General features: G+C 41.0%; 2 protein-coding genes across 2 annotated transcripts; both read right to left on the reverse strand.

Moving 5' to 3' along the window:
- Nucleotides 1–183: 183 nt before the first annotated feature.
- On the reverse strand, nucleotides 184–9,452 carry LOC148891143 (elongation factor 1-delta-like). Its single transcript, XM_089009182.1, has 9 exons — nucleotides 9,429–9,452; nucleotides 6,395–6,829; nucleotides 5,302–5,425; nucleotides 3,877–3,930; nucleotides 2,912–2,990; nucleotides 2,723–2,817; nucleotides 1,685–1,897; nucleotides 381–575; nucleotides 184–292 (listed from the first exon to the last, which is right to left on the reverse strand). Exons 2-9 carry the CDS (start codon nucleotides 6,823–6,825, stop codon nucleotides 254–256), a joined length of 1,230 nt encoding a protein of 409 aa, XP_088865308.1. The 5' UTR covers nucleotides 6,826–6,829; nucleotides 9,429–9,452; the 3' UTR covers nucleotides 184–253.
- Nucleotides 9,453–10,594: 1,142 nt separating this feature from the next.
- Nucleotides 10,595–15,006, reverse strand: cfap300 (cilia and flagella associated protein 300). Its single transcript, XM_089007656.1, has 7 exons — nucleotides 14,833–15,006; nucleotides 14,647–14,728; nucleotides 13,214–13,277; nucleotides 12,985–13,142; nucleotides 12,736–12,908; nucleotides 11,345–11,411; nucleotides 10,595–11,270 (listed from the first exon to the last, which is right to left on the reverse strand). Exons 1-7 carry the CDS (start codon nucleotides 14,940–14,942, stop codon nucleotides 11,139–11,141), a joined length of 786 nt encoding a protein of 261 aa, XP_088863782.1. The 5' UTR covers nucleotides 14,943–15,006; the 3' UTR covers nucleotides 10,595–11,138.
- Nucleotides 15,007–15,082: the final 76 nt, after the last annotated feature.

The raw sequence follows: 15,082 nt of genomic DNA on the forward strand, positions 1-15,082 counted from the left end.
AACACTTGAGAGAACGGAACCTTCTTCTTCCACCATCTTGAGGAATGATTCCTTGTAAGCTTTGGCAGCTTTATCATCAGAACTGTGTTTTTTTGTGTAATTTGATGATGTCATCATACAGGCATCACCAATATGGTGGCCAGTCAACCTCAAAATGTATGTTAAGATGCTAATGCTAACAAATTGATTTTTTTTTCATATTTATTTTATTTTAATGGATCGTTTTAACGCCCGTGAAACAGCAGAGCTGCATTTAGATCTTATTGAAGGCGGCAACGTCAACGCTCTGCACCTGGAAACGGGAACATCAAAGCAAACTGTCACTCAGCGCAATCTTTCAGGTCCTAAAATAATAATAATAATAATAAAATAAATCTTACAAAGTCCTCAAACTTGGTGATCTCCTCCTCCAAGATGTCCGTGCCCACTTTGTCGTCCTCCACCACGCAGTTGATTTGCAGCTTCTTGATACCGTAGCCCACTGGCACAAGTTTGGACGCCCCCCACAAGAGGCCGTCCATCTGCACCGAGCGCACACACTCTTCCAGCTTGCTCATATCCGTCTCGTCGTCCCACTGCGAGGACGCAAAAGAGGACAAAACGGGTGTCACGCACACACGCACGCACACACACACACACACACTAGTTGACATTTAAAGTTAACACATTCACTGCCATTCGCAAAGTTAATCAGGAAATGAAAATACAGTGATACCTTGGCTTACGAACTTAATTGGTTCCCAGACAGTGTATAAGGCGAAAAGTGTATCTCAAAAATTAATTTCCCATAGGAAACTATTAAAATGAGAATAATCCGTTCCCAGGTCCTCATAAAACATAATTTTCTAATATTCTAAGCCTTAAAACGACACAAAATATACCTTATTTTATGTATATTAAATGTGCTATATTATTATAATTAAAGAAATCAAATGTACAGTATAATAAAGTTGTTTTATTTACCTTTGTGATGGTCGTTGATGGCTTGATGGAATGGAGTGGCCGGTTTCATCAGCATTAAACACTTGATGAGGAACGTATACTTCTTCTTTCACCATCTTGAGGAATGATCCCTTGTAGCTGCTTTCTTCGCGATAATTTTACCTTGTTCCTCATCAATTGTGTTCTGTTTAGCTGGGTTGATAGCTTTTTGCATCAAGTGTACAGATGGCTTGCGCGGGTTATTTGTGGAGCCTGATTTATGGGAATTTTAACCTTGCAGTCGACACTCTGCCTTTGAACTATCAATGTTGAAACGAGTACAAATGTCACCGTTTCCTATCCATTGTGTCACTGTCTCTCTGTCATCTGCCTGTCTCTTTAATGTTTAAACCGCCTATCCTCACTGCTGCGTTCTTGACCAATCACGTGGCTTTAACTGAAGGCTGGGGGCGGGGAATAGAGGACAAAAAAATGTCGGCTGCCATTTTGTTTTTTGGAAAACGGGCTCGTTCGCAAACGACATGTGTATCGTGAAAAATAGTTTGTATGCCAAGGTAAAATGTTCATAAATTTAACGTTCGTGAACCGAAAAGTTCGTAAGCCAAGAGGTTCGTAAACCGAGGTATCACTGTAGCAACATTTCATCCGATTTCCATTTGTGTCCGCATGGTACGAAAATCACCCTGATCCAAGGCCACATCTCCGACCGCATTGCGGTTTCATTCGTTCGGGGACTACTCACAGGTTTGACGTCCAACAAGATGGAAGACTTTGCGATGACAGTCGGCTTTGCGGCCTTTTTGGCGGCGTAGGCATCCAAGCGCTCTTGCTTGAGACGGGCCGCCTCCTCGTCTGCCTCGTCGTCGCTGCCGAACAAGTCCACGTCGTCGTCATCGTCGTCATTGTCACCGTTTGCTTCCACCCGTTTAGCAGGAGCAGCTTGGACCGGAGCGGCCTGACAAAAGGAAACAAAAATGTGTCCACTCCAGTGCCAGGGTTTTTGTCACTGTCACTCGAATTCCAGAACTCACAGAATGTTGTTTTAGGACGACATAAACATTCAATGCAGTCGATGAAAAAAGGTTTCTTCAGCCGTCGTCTGTACTTTGAAGGTGTCTGAAGTTTCGCTCCTCATCCGAAGAGCTTCGTCAGCAAACTAAAGTTGTGCTGGTAGAACTGGCCCTATATATCCCTAATGGACAGAAGTGGCAATGCCAGACCTCTGCTCTTATAGGTCGAAGGTAGGGGGAGCAGTAGACTACTCCTTGAAGCGAATCTGATTACTTCTGTTGTTCTGTGTGATTACCTCTAATGTTCTACGCCTGGCTCTGATTGCCCCATTAGCTTTGGTATCGCCTCATCAGCATGAAGGAGTAGTCCACTGCTCCCCCCCAACCTAAGAGCAGGGACTTACAGAGCAGAGGTCTGGCATCGCCACCTCTGTCCATATGGGGCCAGAGTTACCAGCACAACTTTAGTTCGCTGAGGAAGCTCTTCGGATGAGGAGCGAAACGTCACACACCTTCAAAAAAAGTACAATTGACGGCTGAAGAAACCTTTTCATCGATGGACTACTCCTGTATGACTGAGAACCTACACATACATTCTTCTTGTGTCAGAAAAAAAAAAGTTAATTCCTAAGTTACATAGGTATGCAGTTATCCGAGTTTGAAATGGGGGCGGCTGTACAAAAAACAATCCAAATTCAAGAATGGCGCTGTCATGCTTTTCAATTCCTGAATATGTTTGGGAATGGCAGCGAATGAGGTAGAGATTTTACCTTAACAGCAGGGACGGCGGCAGGCACGGGGGCCTTCTCCAGCTGAGCCACTCGGGCCTCAAGCTTGTGCAACGCGGTCCTCATATCGCCCACCACTAAGAAAACACCCCAAAAAAGCCAATTAAACAATCAATCAAGCTCCTAAAAGCTTCAGGGTGGACGCCCCCCCCCCCCCCCCCATCGGCCTACCTTTGTGCAAAGTTTGGTTCTCCGCCTCCAAGGTCTTCATGCGGCCAACCAGCTCCTGCTCGCTTGAATGTGAGGAAGACTGCATGGGGGGGGGGGGTAGATAGGGGTAAGGGGGGGTCGGTTTAATGAGAAACAAGCATGGCGTAAATGCAGTTAATTTTTTGGAGATTTAATTGCACATCAGCATGCGAATATATCTTCATCAACAATTTCACAGTGGGAAAGATTTTCAAAATAAAATTAAGGAATTTTCATAACATGGCTTTGACGGAAGTTCGGAAAAAAAAAATAATAAATAGGTGGGCGGGACGCCAACTCCCCAAAATAAAATAAATTTGAGCGAGTGTGATTCAATTAAAAGTTTCTTTAGGAGAAGGAAGGCTGAGTGCAAAAACAATGCAAATGAGTACAGATGCTCCCCAACTTACGGTCCTTCGTAAGTTGAATTTGTTTGTAAGTTGCTTCAGTGCTATATTTTGTATGGAATGTATGTTTAAGGCTAACCTGTATTGGTTTGTACTAAAAAATAAACATTGAATAAAATATATGCTCTATAAAGATATGTACATATACAAGTGGAGAGAATACTATATATGTTACTACAAAAACGTTCATTTGTACCATTGTTCATAACTTAACTGAGTGTTCGTAAGTAGGGGACTGTCTGTATACATTTTCCTATCCAATATGCAGTTGGTTTTTGCCGAATTTGGAATCGATGCTAATAAGTTGCTATTTTTAGCCCACGCTGAGCTCAGAAACAAAATGGCCGTCACGAACATAAACATTCAATGGATGCAATTAAGTCAGCATTTTACAATTGTGATTATGATGCAAAAGAAAAAAATAATAATTACATCCACAAATGGAGAGCCATTCTGCGTGCAATGTTACGATGATTTCACACAAGCGTCAAATGGTCGTTCCGAGGCAGCCATGCGGCGTCGTCAACACACGCGACTTACATTTCGGTGCTGGCGCTTTTGAGGTCGCACTTTGTAGTGCGCGGCGCTTTTCACCTGCGGCGTTTGAAAGCCACGAGTAATGGGGGGGGGGGGGGGGTCGGTGGACACAAGGTTATATTCAAAGAGTACAGGAAAAATAAATACAGTGATACATTGAGTGTGTAAGGCAAAAAGTGTGTATCCCAAAAAATCATTTCCCATAGGAAACCATTAAAATGAGAATAATCCGTTCCCAGGTCCCCATAAAACATAATTTTCTACTTTCTAATGTTCTAAAACTACACAAAAATACCTTATTTTATGTATAATAAATGTGCTATGGTATTATAATTAAAGAAATAAACTGTATTGTATAATAAAGTCATTCTATTTACCTTTGTAAATTTTATTTACCTTTTCTTCTTTCGCCATTTTGAGGAATGATCCCTTGTAGGTGCTTTCTCTGTGATAATTGTATCTAGTTCCTCATCAATTGTGTTCTGTTTAGCTGGGTTGATAGCTTTTTGCATCAAGTGTACAGATGGCTTGTGCGGGTTGTTTGTGGAACCTGATTGATGGGATATTTTAACCTTGTAGTCTATCAAAGTTGAAACTCTCATTTTCGTCTCATTGATTTGGTTAGCAGTCCCGTTAGCATCCGCTCGTATCGGAGTGAACTTTATTTTGAAGGCGATAGCGTTTGCTGTACAAGTAGCCACAGCTGCCGGTTTTCTCACATGGTTACGGACACAAACTAATCATTGACGGAAACGAAGGCAGGACATCGAGGTCGGGATTTAGCGCTGGACCCTACGTGAGGCAAGGAAACAGGTGCCAAGTCACATGACGTCCGTCGCTTGTCCGCTAACGCTTCTAAATTGAGCACATTGATCTCACCCCGCTTAAATCAACAAGAAGGCAATGACTGATAGTACAGTGGGACCTGTAGGGGGTCAAAGGTTTTTTTTTTACACTGTGGATCCATAAACTAGCACTGTGGATTCAAAGAGAGAATACATATTTGGTCAAAATTGAATTATTAAAAAAAAATTTATAGATATATATTCCAAGCCAGGAGTGTCAGTCATTTTTTGCGCAGGTCATATTATATATATTATATAAATTTGTCAAAGCCATTAGAATGTTTAAATCCCTTCAAATATTACATATAGAGCACACAACAAATGAATGAATAACTAGTTTTCAAATCTGAAGTCAAGAATAATGACTGTTATTGTGGTTGACATCCAAAAATATGACATTTTGGTTAAGGATTTAGCAAGCATCATGGAATTTAATACGTTTGATTTGCTTTCGCGGGCCGAAAAAAAATTGATGTGGAGGGCCGGATTTGGCTCGCGGGCCTTGACTTTGACACCTGTGCCCCTCCCCATCCCGTTTTATAATCATAAAAAAAAAAAGATGAAACAATTTTAATGTGATCACCTGTTGCTGCTTGGGAGAGGCTCCGTTGGCACCCTCATAGAACTTCTTCTCGGCCTCGTCGTAACGGTGCTTTTCGAACCAGACCTTTTCGGCAGCCAGGCACTCAAGTCCACTCATGTTGGCGCTAAAGACGAAGGGGGGAAAAAAATGGGTCAAGATTTGCTGCTCAGACACTTAAATTGCTTTGTGGCGACATGATCACGTATTGGCCACTCCATTCGTGCACTGACATCACATGCACGATGGAATAAACAAGAGTCAGTATCGAGAAACCTGTCAAAGAAAAAGAGAAGCAGGAATGCCCCTAAATGGCTGCCAGGCAGCCATTTTGTATATTCTCAAACAGTGAGACCTCAACTTACAAACACCTTATCTTACAAACTTTTCGTCTTACAAACGTCAAATTTATGAAAATTAAACCTTATAATAAGCACTATTTTCATAATACACACCCAGCACGGCTGGCGGAGTGATCTTCGGCGGAAGCACACGACCGAACAGCATCAGAGGTTAAGTTACCAACAGTCCTTATGGAAGGTGACTCTCCTTCCATAAGCCATCAACGACCATCAAAAAGGTCAATAAAGCTTTATTTTACAGCACAGTTTATTTCTTTAATTACAGTCCTCATGTAATGCGCCTCGCTTGCCAAACAATAATTCCCTTTGACCTCCAACGCCATTCCATCAAGCCATAAATGACCATCACAAATGTAAATAAAGTGACTTTATGACACAATACAGTGTATTTCTTTCATTACAATACAATAGCACATTTATTATACATCGAATAAGGTATGTTGTGTGTAGTTTTAAGGCTTATTTAGTTGAAGTATATTTTATGGAAACCCAGGAACGGATTATTCTCATTTTAGTGGTTTCCTATGGGAATTTTTTTTTTGAGATACACATTTTTCGCCTTACACACTCTGTCTGGGAACCAATTAAGTTTGTAAGTCAAGGTATCACTGTATTGATATTTTTTGGGGTGTAAATGACAACATGGAGGCCAAAGGAGAGCGCAAGGCAAATTAAAAAGTCGGACGCGACACATGTCGGCCAATCCTGGTGTGTGATACTTGTCCCGTCCCGACCTTTTGTCGCTCTCGGAGAGGCCTTTCCTGCGAGATTTGGGCTCCCTGCTCCCCCGGTTGGCCTTCTCCGTCTCCGACGAAGTGCGGTAGCGGCCTCCGCTGTAGCGGCGCTGCGGCGTGCCGGACGACTTGACGGTGGGGATGTGGGCGGCGTCCTGCTGGTGACGTTTCGCCCAGTAGCCCTTGGCGTTCGGGCTCCTCGGCGAAGACGACTTGAAGAACTCGCCGCGGACGACGGGGCTTCGTCCGTAGGAGCCGCCGGCCTCTGCCGAGGTGCCCAAACGCTCGTCTTCGGGCCCCGAGTTTTGGTTCTCCGAGCGGGCGGGGCGCCGCGTCTTCCGCAAGTGTCGGTTGTCTCCGCCGATGATGCTCCTCTCGGGCGTGGCGGCGTGTTTAGGGGCCGCTCCCTGCTCGGACGTCAAATGATCCATCCCGCTTTGGGGGAAAAGACAACTTTTTTTTTGCTGAAACTTCACACAACTTCCAGAGCGCCTGGTGTCAACTAGGCCATTCAAAGTACAACCGTGGAGATTTTTTAATCAGTGAGAATTAAAGGTCACAGCTTGGAATTGAAGCGGATTTGCGTGGGACAGGAGATGTGAACTATCTCTTTTCATTAATGGATGCTACACCTTTGTGTTTGCTTTCAACATTTAGCGTGTAGCAGACGTGCACATTTCACCATCACGTCCCTGATCCACTGGTGAAAAGGAGGCTTCTCACTAGCTAGCAAGCTACTGAATCTATCTAGTCAGCTAACTAGCAAGCCATCCATCTATCTAGCCAGCTAGCTAGCAAGCCATCCATCTATCTATCTAGCCGGCTAGCTAGCAAGCCATCTATATATCTAGTTAGCTATGGAGCCAGCAAGCTAGCCATCAAGCCATCTAGCTCGCTAGGCAGGCAGCAAGCTAGCCATCAAGCTAGCCATCTATTTATCTAGTTAGCAAGCCATCTATCTCTCGATAAAACCAACGTATTCTATGCATATAGAAATGTCAGAAGACTGAAATGTTACAAGCTATCTATCTAGCTAACTAGCTATCTAGCTTACAACCGATGAAGTCATTAAGTTAAGACGTGACACTTTGACTCTGAAACGGACCATGTTGGATTATTAGAGATTTCACTGTCACTTCTTTTGATTGACAAGCACTGTTACACCATAAACCGCACACGTCAATTAAGAAATCCAAGTGAAAGCACAATTATTGGAAAAAAAAACTTGATTCCAAATTAATGTAGTATGCTCCATCGAATTAAAACAAAAAAAATTACAACCCCATAAAACAAAAACAGATTAAATTAACATCACACAAGCAGGAGTCAATCAAATAATATAAATCACCTCAATACATCATCACGTAAACTTTGCTGTTAATGCGTCTCTTAAAAGTAGAAAATGTACTTTTTTTATGATAGTTGGGACTCTTGAAAGTGTAAAGGGGCTACAATGTCTCTTTGAATGCTGCTATTAGGAAGGCCATAGAAATAGAAGTGATGTCATCATTTTTTTAAAGGTAATTAAAGAACAACTGACACCATTGTTTTTGTTTCCGAACTGACATCAGAAAAACGTTTTATAGCATCTAAAATACCCAAAACACGCAGGCTGACATTTTTAGTCAAATGCAAAACACCGATAAAATTGAGTTAACGTGACCCAAAACTACTTCAAAATGACCATGGAGATGGCGAGTTTCAGAAGGTCTTGCCTTGATCTAGAATCAAAACAATGGCTTCAGATTCGGAGAAGATGCTTTCTTGTTACTCATCCAGTTATGAATATGATTCAAATAGTTTTGAAGAGGAAAGCATACATGTTTGCAATCGATTAAATAAGTACTTCGGTATCAATTCGAGCCGTCAGGACTCCAATGTAGCGTCCCAGAAAATGCACAAGATGGCGCCCAAGCTCCATCGGAAATGGGCTGATTTGTCTGCTGGGAATTTGTGTCAACTAGTATCAAATAATAGTCTTGGTGCAACACACAACAATTCACCATCGTGTTACGTATGTGTTTTTCGTCTAATTTGGCCATCAACACGGTGTTTTAAGACCAAACAAAGTACCCAAAATGCATTGTGTGTCGCTTTCTCAGTCAGGGGCGTTCCTTCAGTGATGTCACGTACGGACTCGTCACGAACTTAAAAACAAGACTTCCTGAATATTCAGCGCGAATCTTAAAACATAAAATATAGCTATATGCGGTGGAATCTTTGTAAAATGCGCTCAGTAGAAGTCATTTGAAGTGATTTTACAAATTATGGACACAACTTGTCCGTGGGCGTCGGTTGTCCTTTAAGTATGACATTTCCAACCGTAAAAGCTCGGCCAAAACATACATGCCAATCAAACCTCTGAAGATGGAGGACACTGATTTTCTGTGGCGACACCCTGAAGGGAAGAGCCGAATAGAAAAGAAGAAGGTATTCGATTTTTAATTTTATTCATCTCTACACCCAATTATTTTACATTATCCAATCCACCCAAAAAAAAAAAAACACAGAATTCCATATACCCCTTGCATTTTAAAAACAGAAAACATGCTGATTCGTTTACAAGCAGTTTTACCAGTTGATGCTTTACATGCAAGTCAATTGACAAACGTCAATTATTTCAACAAGCATAACACGTATGACGTGAAATAAAAAAAATAAAAAAATAAAACAGGCACAGGTCCAACACTCACCTTTGCTGAAATGAGACCACCAGACAACATGGGGAATACAAATGATTAACTTTTAGACCAATGCATATTAACAAATTATTATAAATAACAGTCGCTGTACATCTGTATGGATTATCATCAGCCATCATTCGCCGTTGATACCCACATAGAACCTATATCGGTGTGTCATATCGACGATATCTGATACGGGACAACTTAGTGGAAGTTTTTGACAGCTGCGAACTCGGGTCGTCAATTGAACACGTGGCGCCTCAACAAGTTGAAATGTCACATTTACGCTCGTTTTCGAACCCGTACGCCTTCGTTCAAGTTTCATGACGCACGCAAGTTTCTACGCTTACCTGGTTGTTTTATTCAACGTTTCAAGCCTTTGGCCTCGTTCCTTAGCGTGCTGTTCGGGCTGTAATCCAACCGGAAGAGGGCGAGCGTGAAAACGGACGCCTTTATTTGTCGAGCGTGTAGGGGTGGCCACGTAGATGTTTTTTTCCACAATGTAAATTGATACCTCATTAACCTCATTTAAATCGTATATTTTGTGTTTATTTCCTAATTTAAATTATTTTAAAATATCTAGGTCAAATATCAAACACGCGTGACATGTTTATTCGTATTTAAAATTATGGTAGAGTCCATTTTTCTTAAGGCATACATCCCCCATAATGCTTTAAGAACGTACATTCTCGTGATGGGAATTCCGGCTCTTTTCAGAGAGCCAGTTCTCTTGACTCCCAAATGGCTCTTCAGTTTGTTTGTTTTTTGTTGTAGATTAAAATAATTAACTACCAAAAAATCATGTAAAATTATGTGAAAAACGAATTAATCATGTAAAATAATTACACTATATTAAATATTTTTATTTATATGGCTTAATTTATATGTGCACAGAGAGCATCCACAAACTTTCACTTTCCCTGTGGTTACTCTGGTCTGATAATCAGCGGTCGGTAATTTGCTTTTCGTATTAATAATGCTATCATACCAACTAGTAAAAAATATCATAATAGAATAATAATAACAGCATAATGTAATAACATTTGTCCATCTGACCCTACCCCGCCCTTCTCCTCACTGCTGCGTGTGTCTGTAATTCTCCCCTCTCTCCGCTCTCACGGATATTGACCAATCACGTGCGGCTTTAACCGAAGAACGTGGGCGGGGAATAGAGGACAAAAAAGTCGGCTCCCATTTCCGGCTCTATTCGTTCACTTTAGAGATACGGCTCTAAGAACCGGCTCGTTCGCGAACGACACACACGAGTACGTTCATAGTTTATGATCTCTCTCTTTTAAGGAAATATTTGTAATCATATTTGTGATATAAATAAAGCTGTACCAAGTAACACTACTTCATTCAGCTTTTTTTAATGGTTTTACATTGTACTCGTAACGTAGTAACGTTTCGGAGACATGTCGAAAGCAGGTATTTTTAGTACTGTTATATCGGTCCTTGCACTATAGAGGGCAGAAGACAATCACAAACAGAGTATGCCATAAAATGTATCGAAGAGTTCCAACTACAATTTTATTTACTTGTTGCAACATTTTAACGTTGTTGATTACAACGTGGTAAATTTCAGTTTCAGTCAAGCATGGCGTTTAACAGCTTTTGGTTAAAAAAAAAACAGTACATGTATACATAAAGTATTTTGTGCCTCTTTTTTTTTGGTGAGACATTTCCCCCCAATGTTGCCTCAAAATGGCACAAATAAATTATTTAATCGATTGCAAACATGTATGTTTTCCTCTTCAGAACTATTTGAATCATATTCATAACTGGATGTGTAACAAGAAAGCATATTCTCTGAATCTGAAGCCATTGTTTTGATTCTCCAGCAAAGCAAGACATCTTGGCGTGACGTCACGAACTGGGGGCGGGACTTTCTGAAAATGCCCAATTCGCAGCTCAATTTTTCGCAGATTTTGGACTTTTAAGTCATTTTTATTGGTGTTTTGCATTTGAATAAAATATACTGCGTGTTTTGGGTATTTTAGATGCTATAAAACGTTTTTCTGATGTCAGTTAAGAAACAAAAAAGTGACGTCGGTTGTCCTTTAAAGGTTCATAGTTCCAACACCATAAGAATGGCAGAGTAGCGTGACGTGGCGTTTGAAGGGGTCCACAATCAGGTAGGCAAACGTCTGCTCCTCATCGCGTCCTCCGGGGTAACACTGACCCGATTCATCCTACAAGGTAAAAGGCACAGAATAGATGAGGAGAACTCGGTCGGCACAAAAAGACGAATCAATGCTAGACTTACATAGACGTGGACTTTAAGCACCATGGAAACCACATTGATACTTTTAGTTTCGGGATCCTTTTGAACACTGCAAGCACAAAAAAAAAATATTCATTGCCAGGCGATGCGCAAAAATGTGTCCACTCCAGTGCCAGGGTTTTTGTCATTGTCACTTAAAGGACAACCGACGCCTCTGGAGAAGTTGTGTCCATAATTTGTAAAATCACTTCAAATGACTTCTACTAAGCGTATTTTACAAAGATTCCACCGCATATAGCTATATTTTATGTTTTAAGATTCGCGCTGAATATTCAGGAAGTCTTGTTTTCGAGTTGATGACGATGCCTGATGTGACGCCACTGAGGGAACGCCCCTGACTGAGAAAGCGACACACAATGCATTTTGGGTACTTTGTTTGGTCTGAAAACTTTGTGTTGATGGCGAAATTAGAAGGAAAACACATAAATAATGCGATGGTGAATTGTTGTGTGTTGCACCAAGACTACTATTTGATACTAGTTGACACAAATTCCCAGCAGACAAAATCAGCTCATTTCCAAAGGAGCTTGGGCGCCATCTTGTGCATTTTCTGGGACGCTACATTGGAGTCCAGACGGCTCGAATTGATACGGGAGGATTTCTTTAATCGATTGCAAACATTTATGCTTTCCTCTTCACAACTATTTGAATCATATTCATAACTGGATGAGTAACAAGAAAGCATCTTCTCTGACTCTGAAGCCATTGTTTTGATTCAGGAGCAAGTCAAGATGTCCTGGCGTGACATAACGAAAAAGGGGGCGGGACCTTCTGAAGCTCGCCATTTCCGGGGTCATTTTGAAGTCGTTTTGGGACACTTTAACTCATTTTTATTGGTGTTTTACATTTGACTAAAAATATCAGCCTATGTGGTTTGGGTATTTTAGATGCTATAAAACGTTTTTCTGATGAAAAAAAATATAGCATCTAAAATACTAAAATATAGCATCTAAAATAAATCTAAAATAAATAAATAAATTTATAGCATCTAAAATAGCCAAAACACGCAGTATGATATTTTTATTCAAATGCAAAACACCAATAAAAATGACTTAAAGTGTCGAAAATTTGCGAAAAATTGAGCTGCGAATTGGGCATTTTCAGAAAGTCCCGCCCCCAGTTTGTGAGTCTTAAAACATCAAATATAGCTATATGCCGTAGAATCTTATTATAATACGCTCAGTAGAAGTCATTTGAAGCCATTTTACAAATTATGGACACAACTTGTCGTCCTAAAACTCAATATTCTGTAGTTACTGGAATTCAAGTGACAATGACAAAAACCCTTGCACTGGCGTTAGAGTGGCTACAGTTTAACCACTAAACAGATGTTTTCATTTTGAGGGGAAAAAATGGTCTTGGATCAATTTTACCTGATAAGGTCTTTGTACATATTCTTGGTGACGCTGATATATGGCTCGATTGTATCTTCATACTGATTGAGCGCTCCTCCGAGGCAAAGGTGCTTGAAGAGGCGAAAAAGTAACTCCCCTCGTTCGGCGCTCCCGAGTATGTGGTAGTTCTCAGAGTCCTCATCCAGCAGCATCTGCGGGCGCACACAAACGTCAATTTGGACGTCCAACTCAAACCAACAAAGCGGTGAAACCAATCAAAAGTCTCACCTCTCTGAGTTTGTCAAAGTCCGGGTAGACTTCGTGGAAGCATCGAGAAATATGTCCAGAAGGCGCCACAATGCCACAAGTGTAGATGGGGTCAAATAAATCCATGGAGACTTTGGTGCACGGTACCACCTCGACATCGACTGACGTTACTGGTTTGTCTGTGGAGAAAAAGCAAAAATAACACCTCCAAAAAACTGTTATTGAGTGATATTAAGGTGAGAGGTCATACCGAGAGATTGCCAGGCAAGCATCATTTTTGCACTGGATAGCACGTTAGCATCTGTGAAGAAGCACTGCACAGAAAGTGATGACGATATAAATACAGTAAAGTCTCGTTATATCGATATCGGATATATCGATAGTCCCGGTTATATCGATACTATTTCTATGCACACACGGAGAAAATTACATGCAAACAGGGTCGGATATATCGATAGTCCCGGTTATATCGATATTTTTTCAGACTCCCTTGAATATCGATATAACGAGACTTTACTGTAATTAATAATAAATGTGAAATATTTCCCAAGTGTCTTCTTAATATGTTTGCCTTCTGAAACTTACCTGTAAATATTATACAGTGATACGTCGGTTTACAAACCCCTTGGCTTACGAACGTTTCGTTTTAAAAACATTACATTTATGACAATTTTACCTTGGCATAAGAACTTTACCTTGGCTTACGAACTTTTTTCGGACACGGAGCTGCCTCAATAAGTGACGTGTCGTTCGCGAACGAGCCATTCTTCTAACAACAAAATGGCAGCCGACTGTTTTTGTCCTCTATTCCCCGCCACCAGTCTTCGGTTAAAGCCACGTGATTGGTCAAGAACGCAGCAGTGAGGGGAGGTGTTTTAAACATTAAAGAGACAGGCAGACGACAGTGAGAGTTTCAACTTTGATAGTTCAAAGGCAGAGTGTAGACTGCAAGGTTAAAATATCCCATCAATCAGGCTCCTCAAATAACCCGCACAAGCCATCTGTACACTTGATGCAAAAAGCTATCGACCCAGCTAATCAGAACACAATTGATGAGGAACTAGGTAAAATTATCGCAGAGAAAGCACCTACAAGGAGTCATTCCTCAAGATGGTGAAAGAAGGTTATGTTTCTCATCAAGACGTATTTCTCATGAAGTGTTTAATGCAGATGAAACCGACCACTCCATTCCATCAAGCCATCAACCACCATCACAAAGGTAAATAAAACGATTTTATTATACAGTACAGTTTATTTCTTTAATTATAATTCCATAGCACATTCATTATATATAAAATAAGGTATATTTTGTGTAGTTTTCAGGCTTAGAAAATTATTAAGTAGAAAATTATGTTGTATGGGGACCTGGGAACGGATTATTCTCATTTTAATGGTTTCCTATGGGAAATTATTTTTTGGAATACACACTTTTCACCTTACACACTCTGTCTGGGAACCAATTAAGTTCGTAAGCCAAGGTATCACTGTACTGTATTGTGTTCCACTAAATTTGGCCTTATAAATGTAAATGTACCAATGTAAGGTTCTCTACATCGCGGTTTTTCATCTATCGCGGGTGGTCTCGGTCGGCATTGAACGCGAAAAAAACGAGGGATTACTGTATACCCAGTGGATAGAAAAAGACTATCGATGAACTTGTACGACTGTGACGTCACGTATTACCAGTGCAAACATGTCGCTATCGTAAAGGTGAAATTTCTGGTCAAAGCTGAACGTTTGCGCCGACAGCCTTCCAAGCATTGACCTGTGGGGAAAAATATAAAAAAGATCACATTCGGACGCCGCAAGATGACGACAGAACATGCTGAGTAATGTTTTTTAATATGATCACTTGTCTCCGAGTTTTACCATTTCATCAAGAGAGCTACGGTGTCCTTTTCCTCCAGGAACGAGAATTTCCTAGTAGGAACTGAACGGAATGAAAATGTGTGTTCAAAGTCGTTTTTATCTCCGGACATTGTTAGTTTATTGTGTTATTAAAGCGCTGAAGAGAAACAAAAGTGAGTTTCCAACCCTTTCCGGGACAACGTACCACATGGCGAGAACTGGCCAATCAGAGACGACCTTGCTCTCGCGAGCCTCTTCGTTGCCAGGACGA

Source organism: Hippocampus bargibanti, linkage group LG11 (assembly GCF_051943395.1).
Source record: "Hippocampus bargibanti isolate YZ-2025 linkage group LG11, ASM5194339v1, whole genome shotgun sequence".
In the NCBI taxonomy this organism is placed as follows: Eukaryota; Metazoa; Chordata; class Actinopteri; order Syngnathiformes; family Syngnathidae; genus Hippocampus; species Hippocampus bargibanti.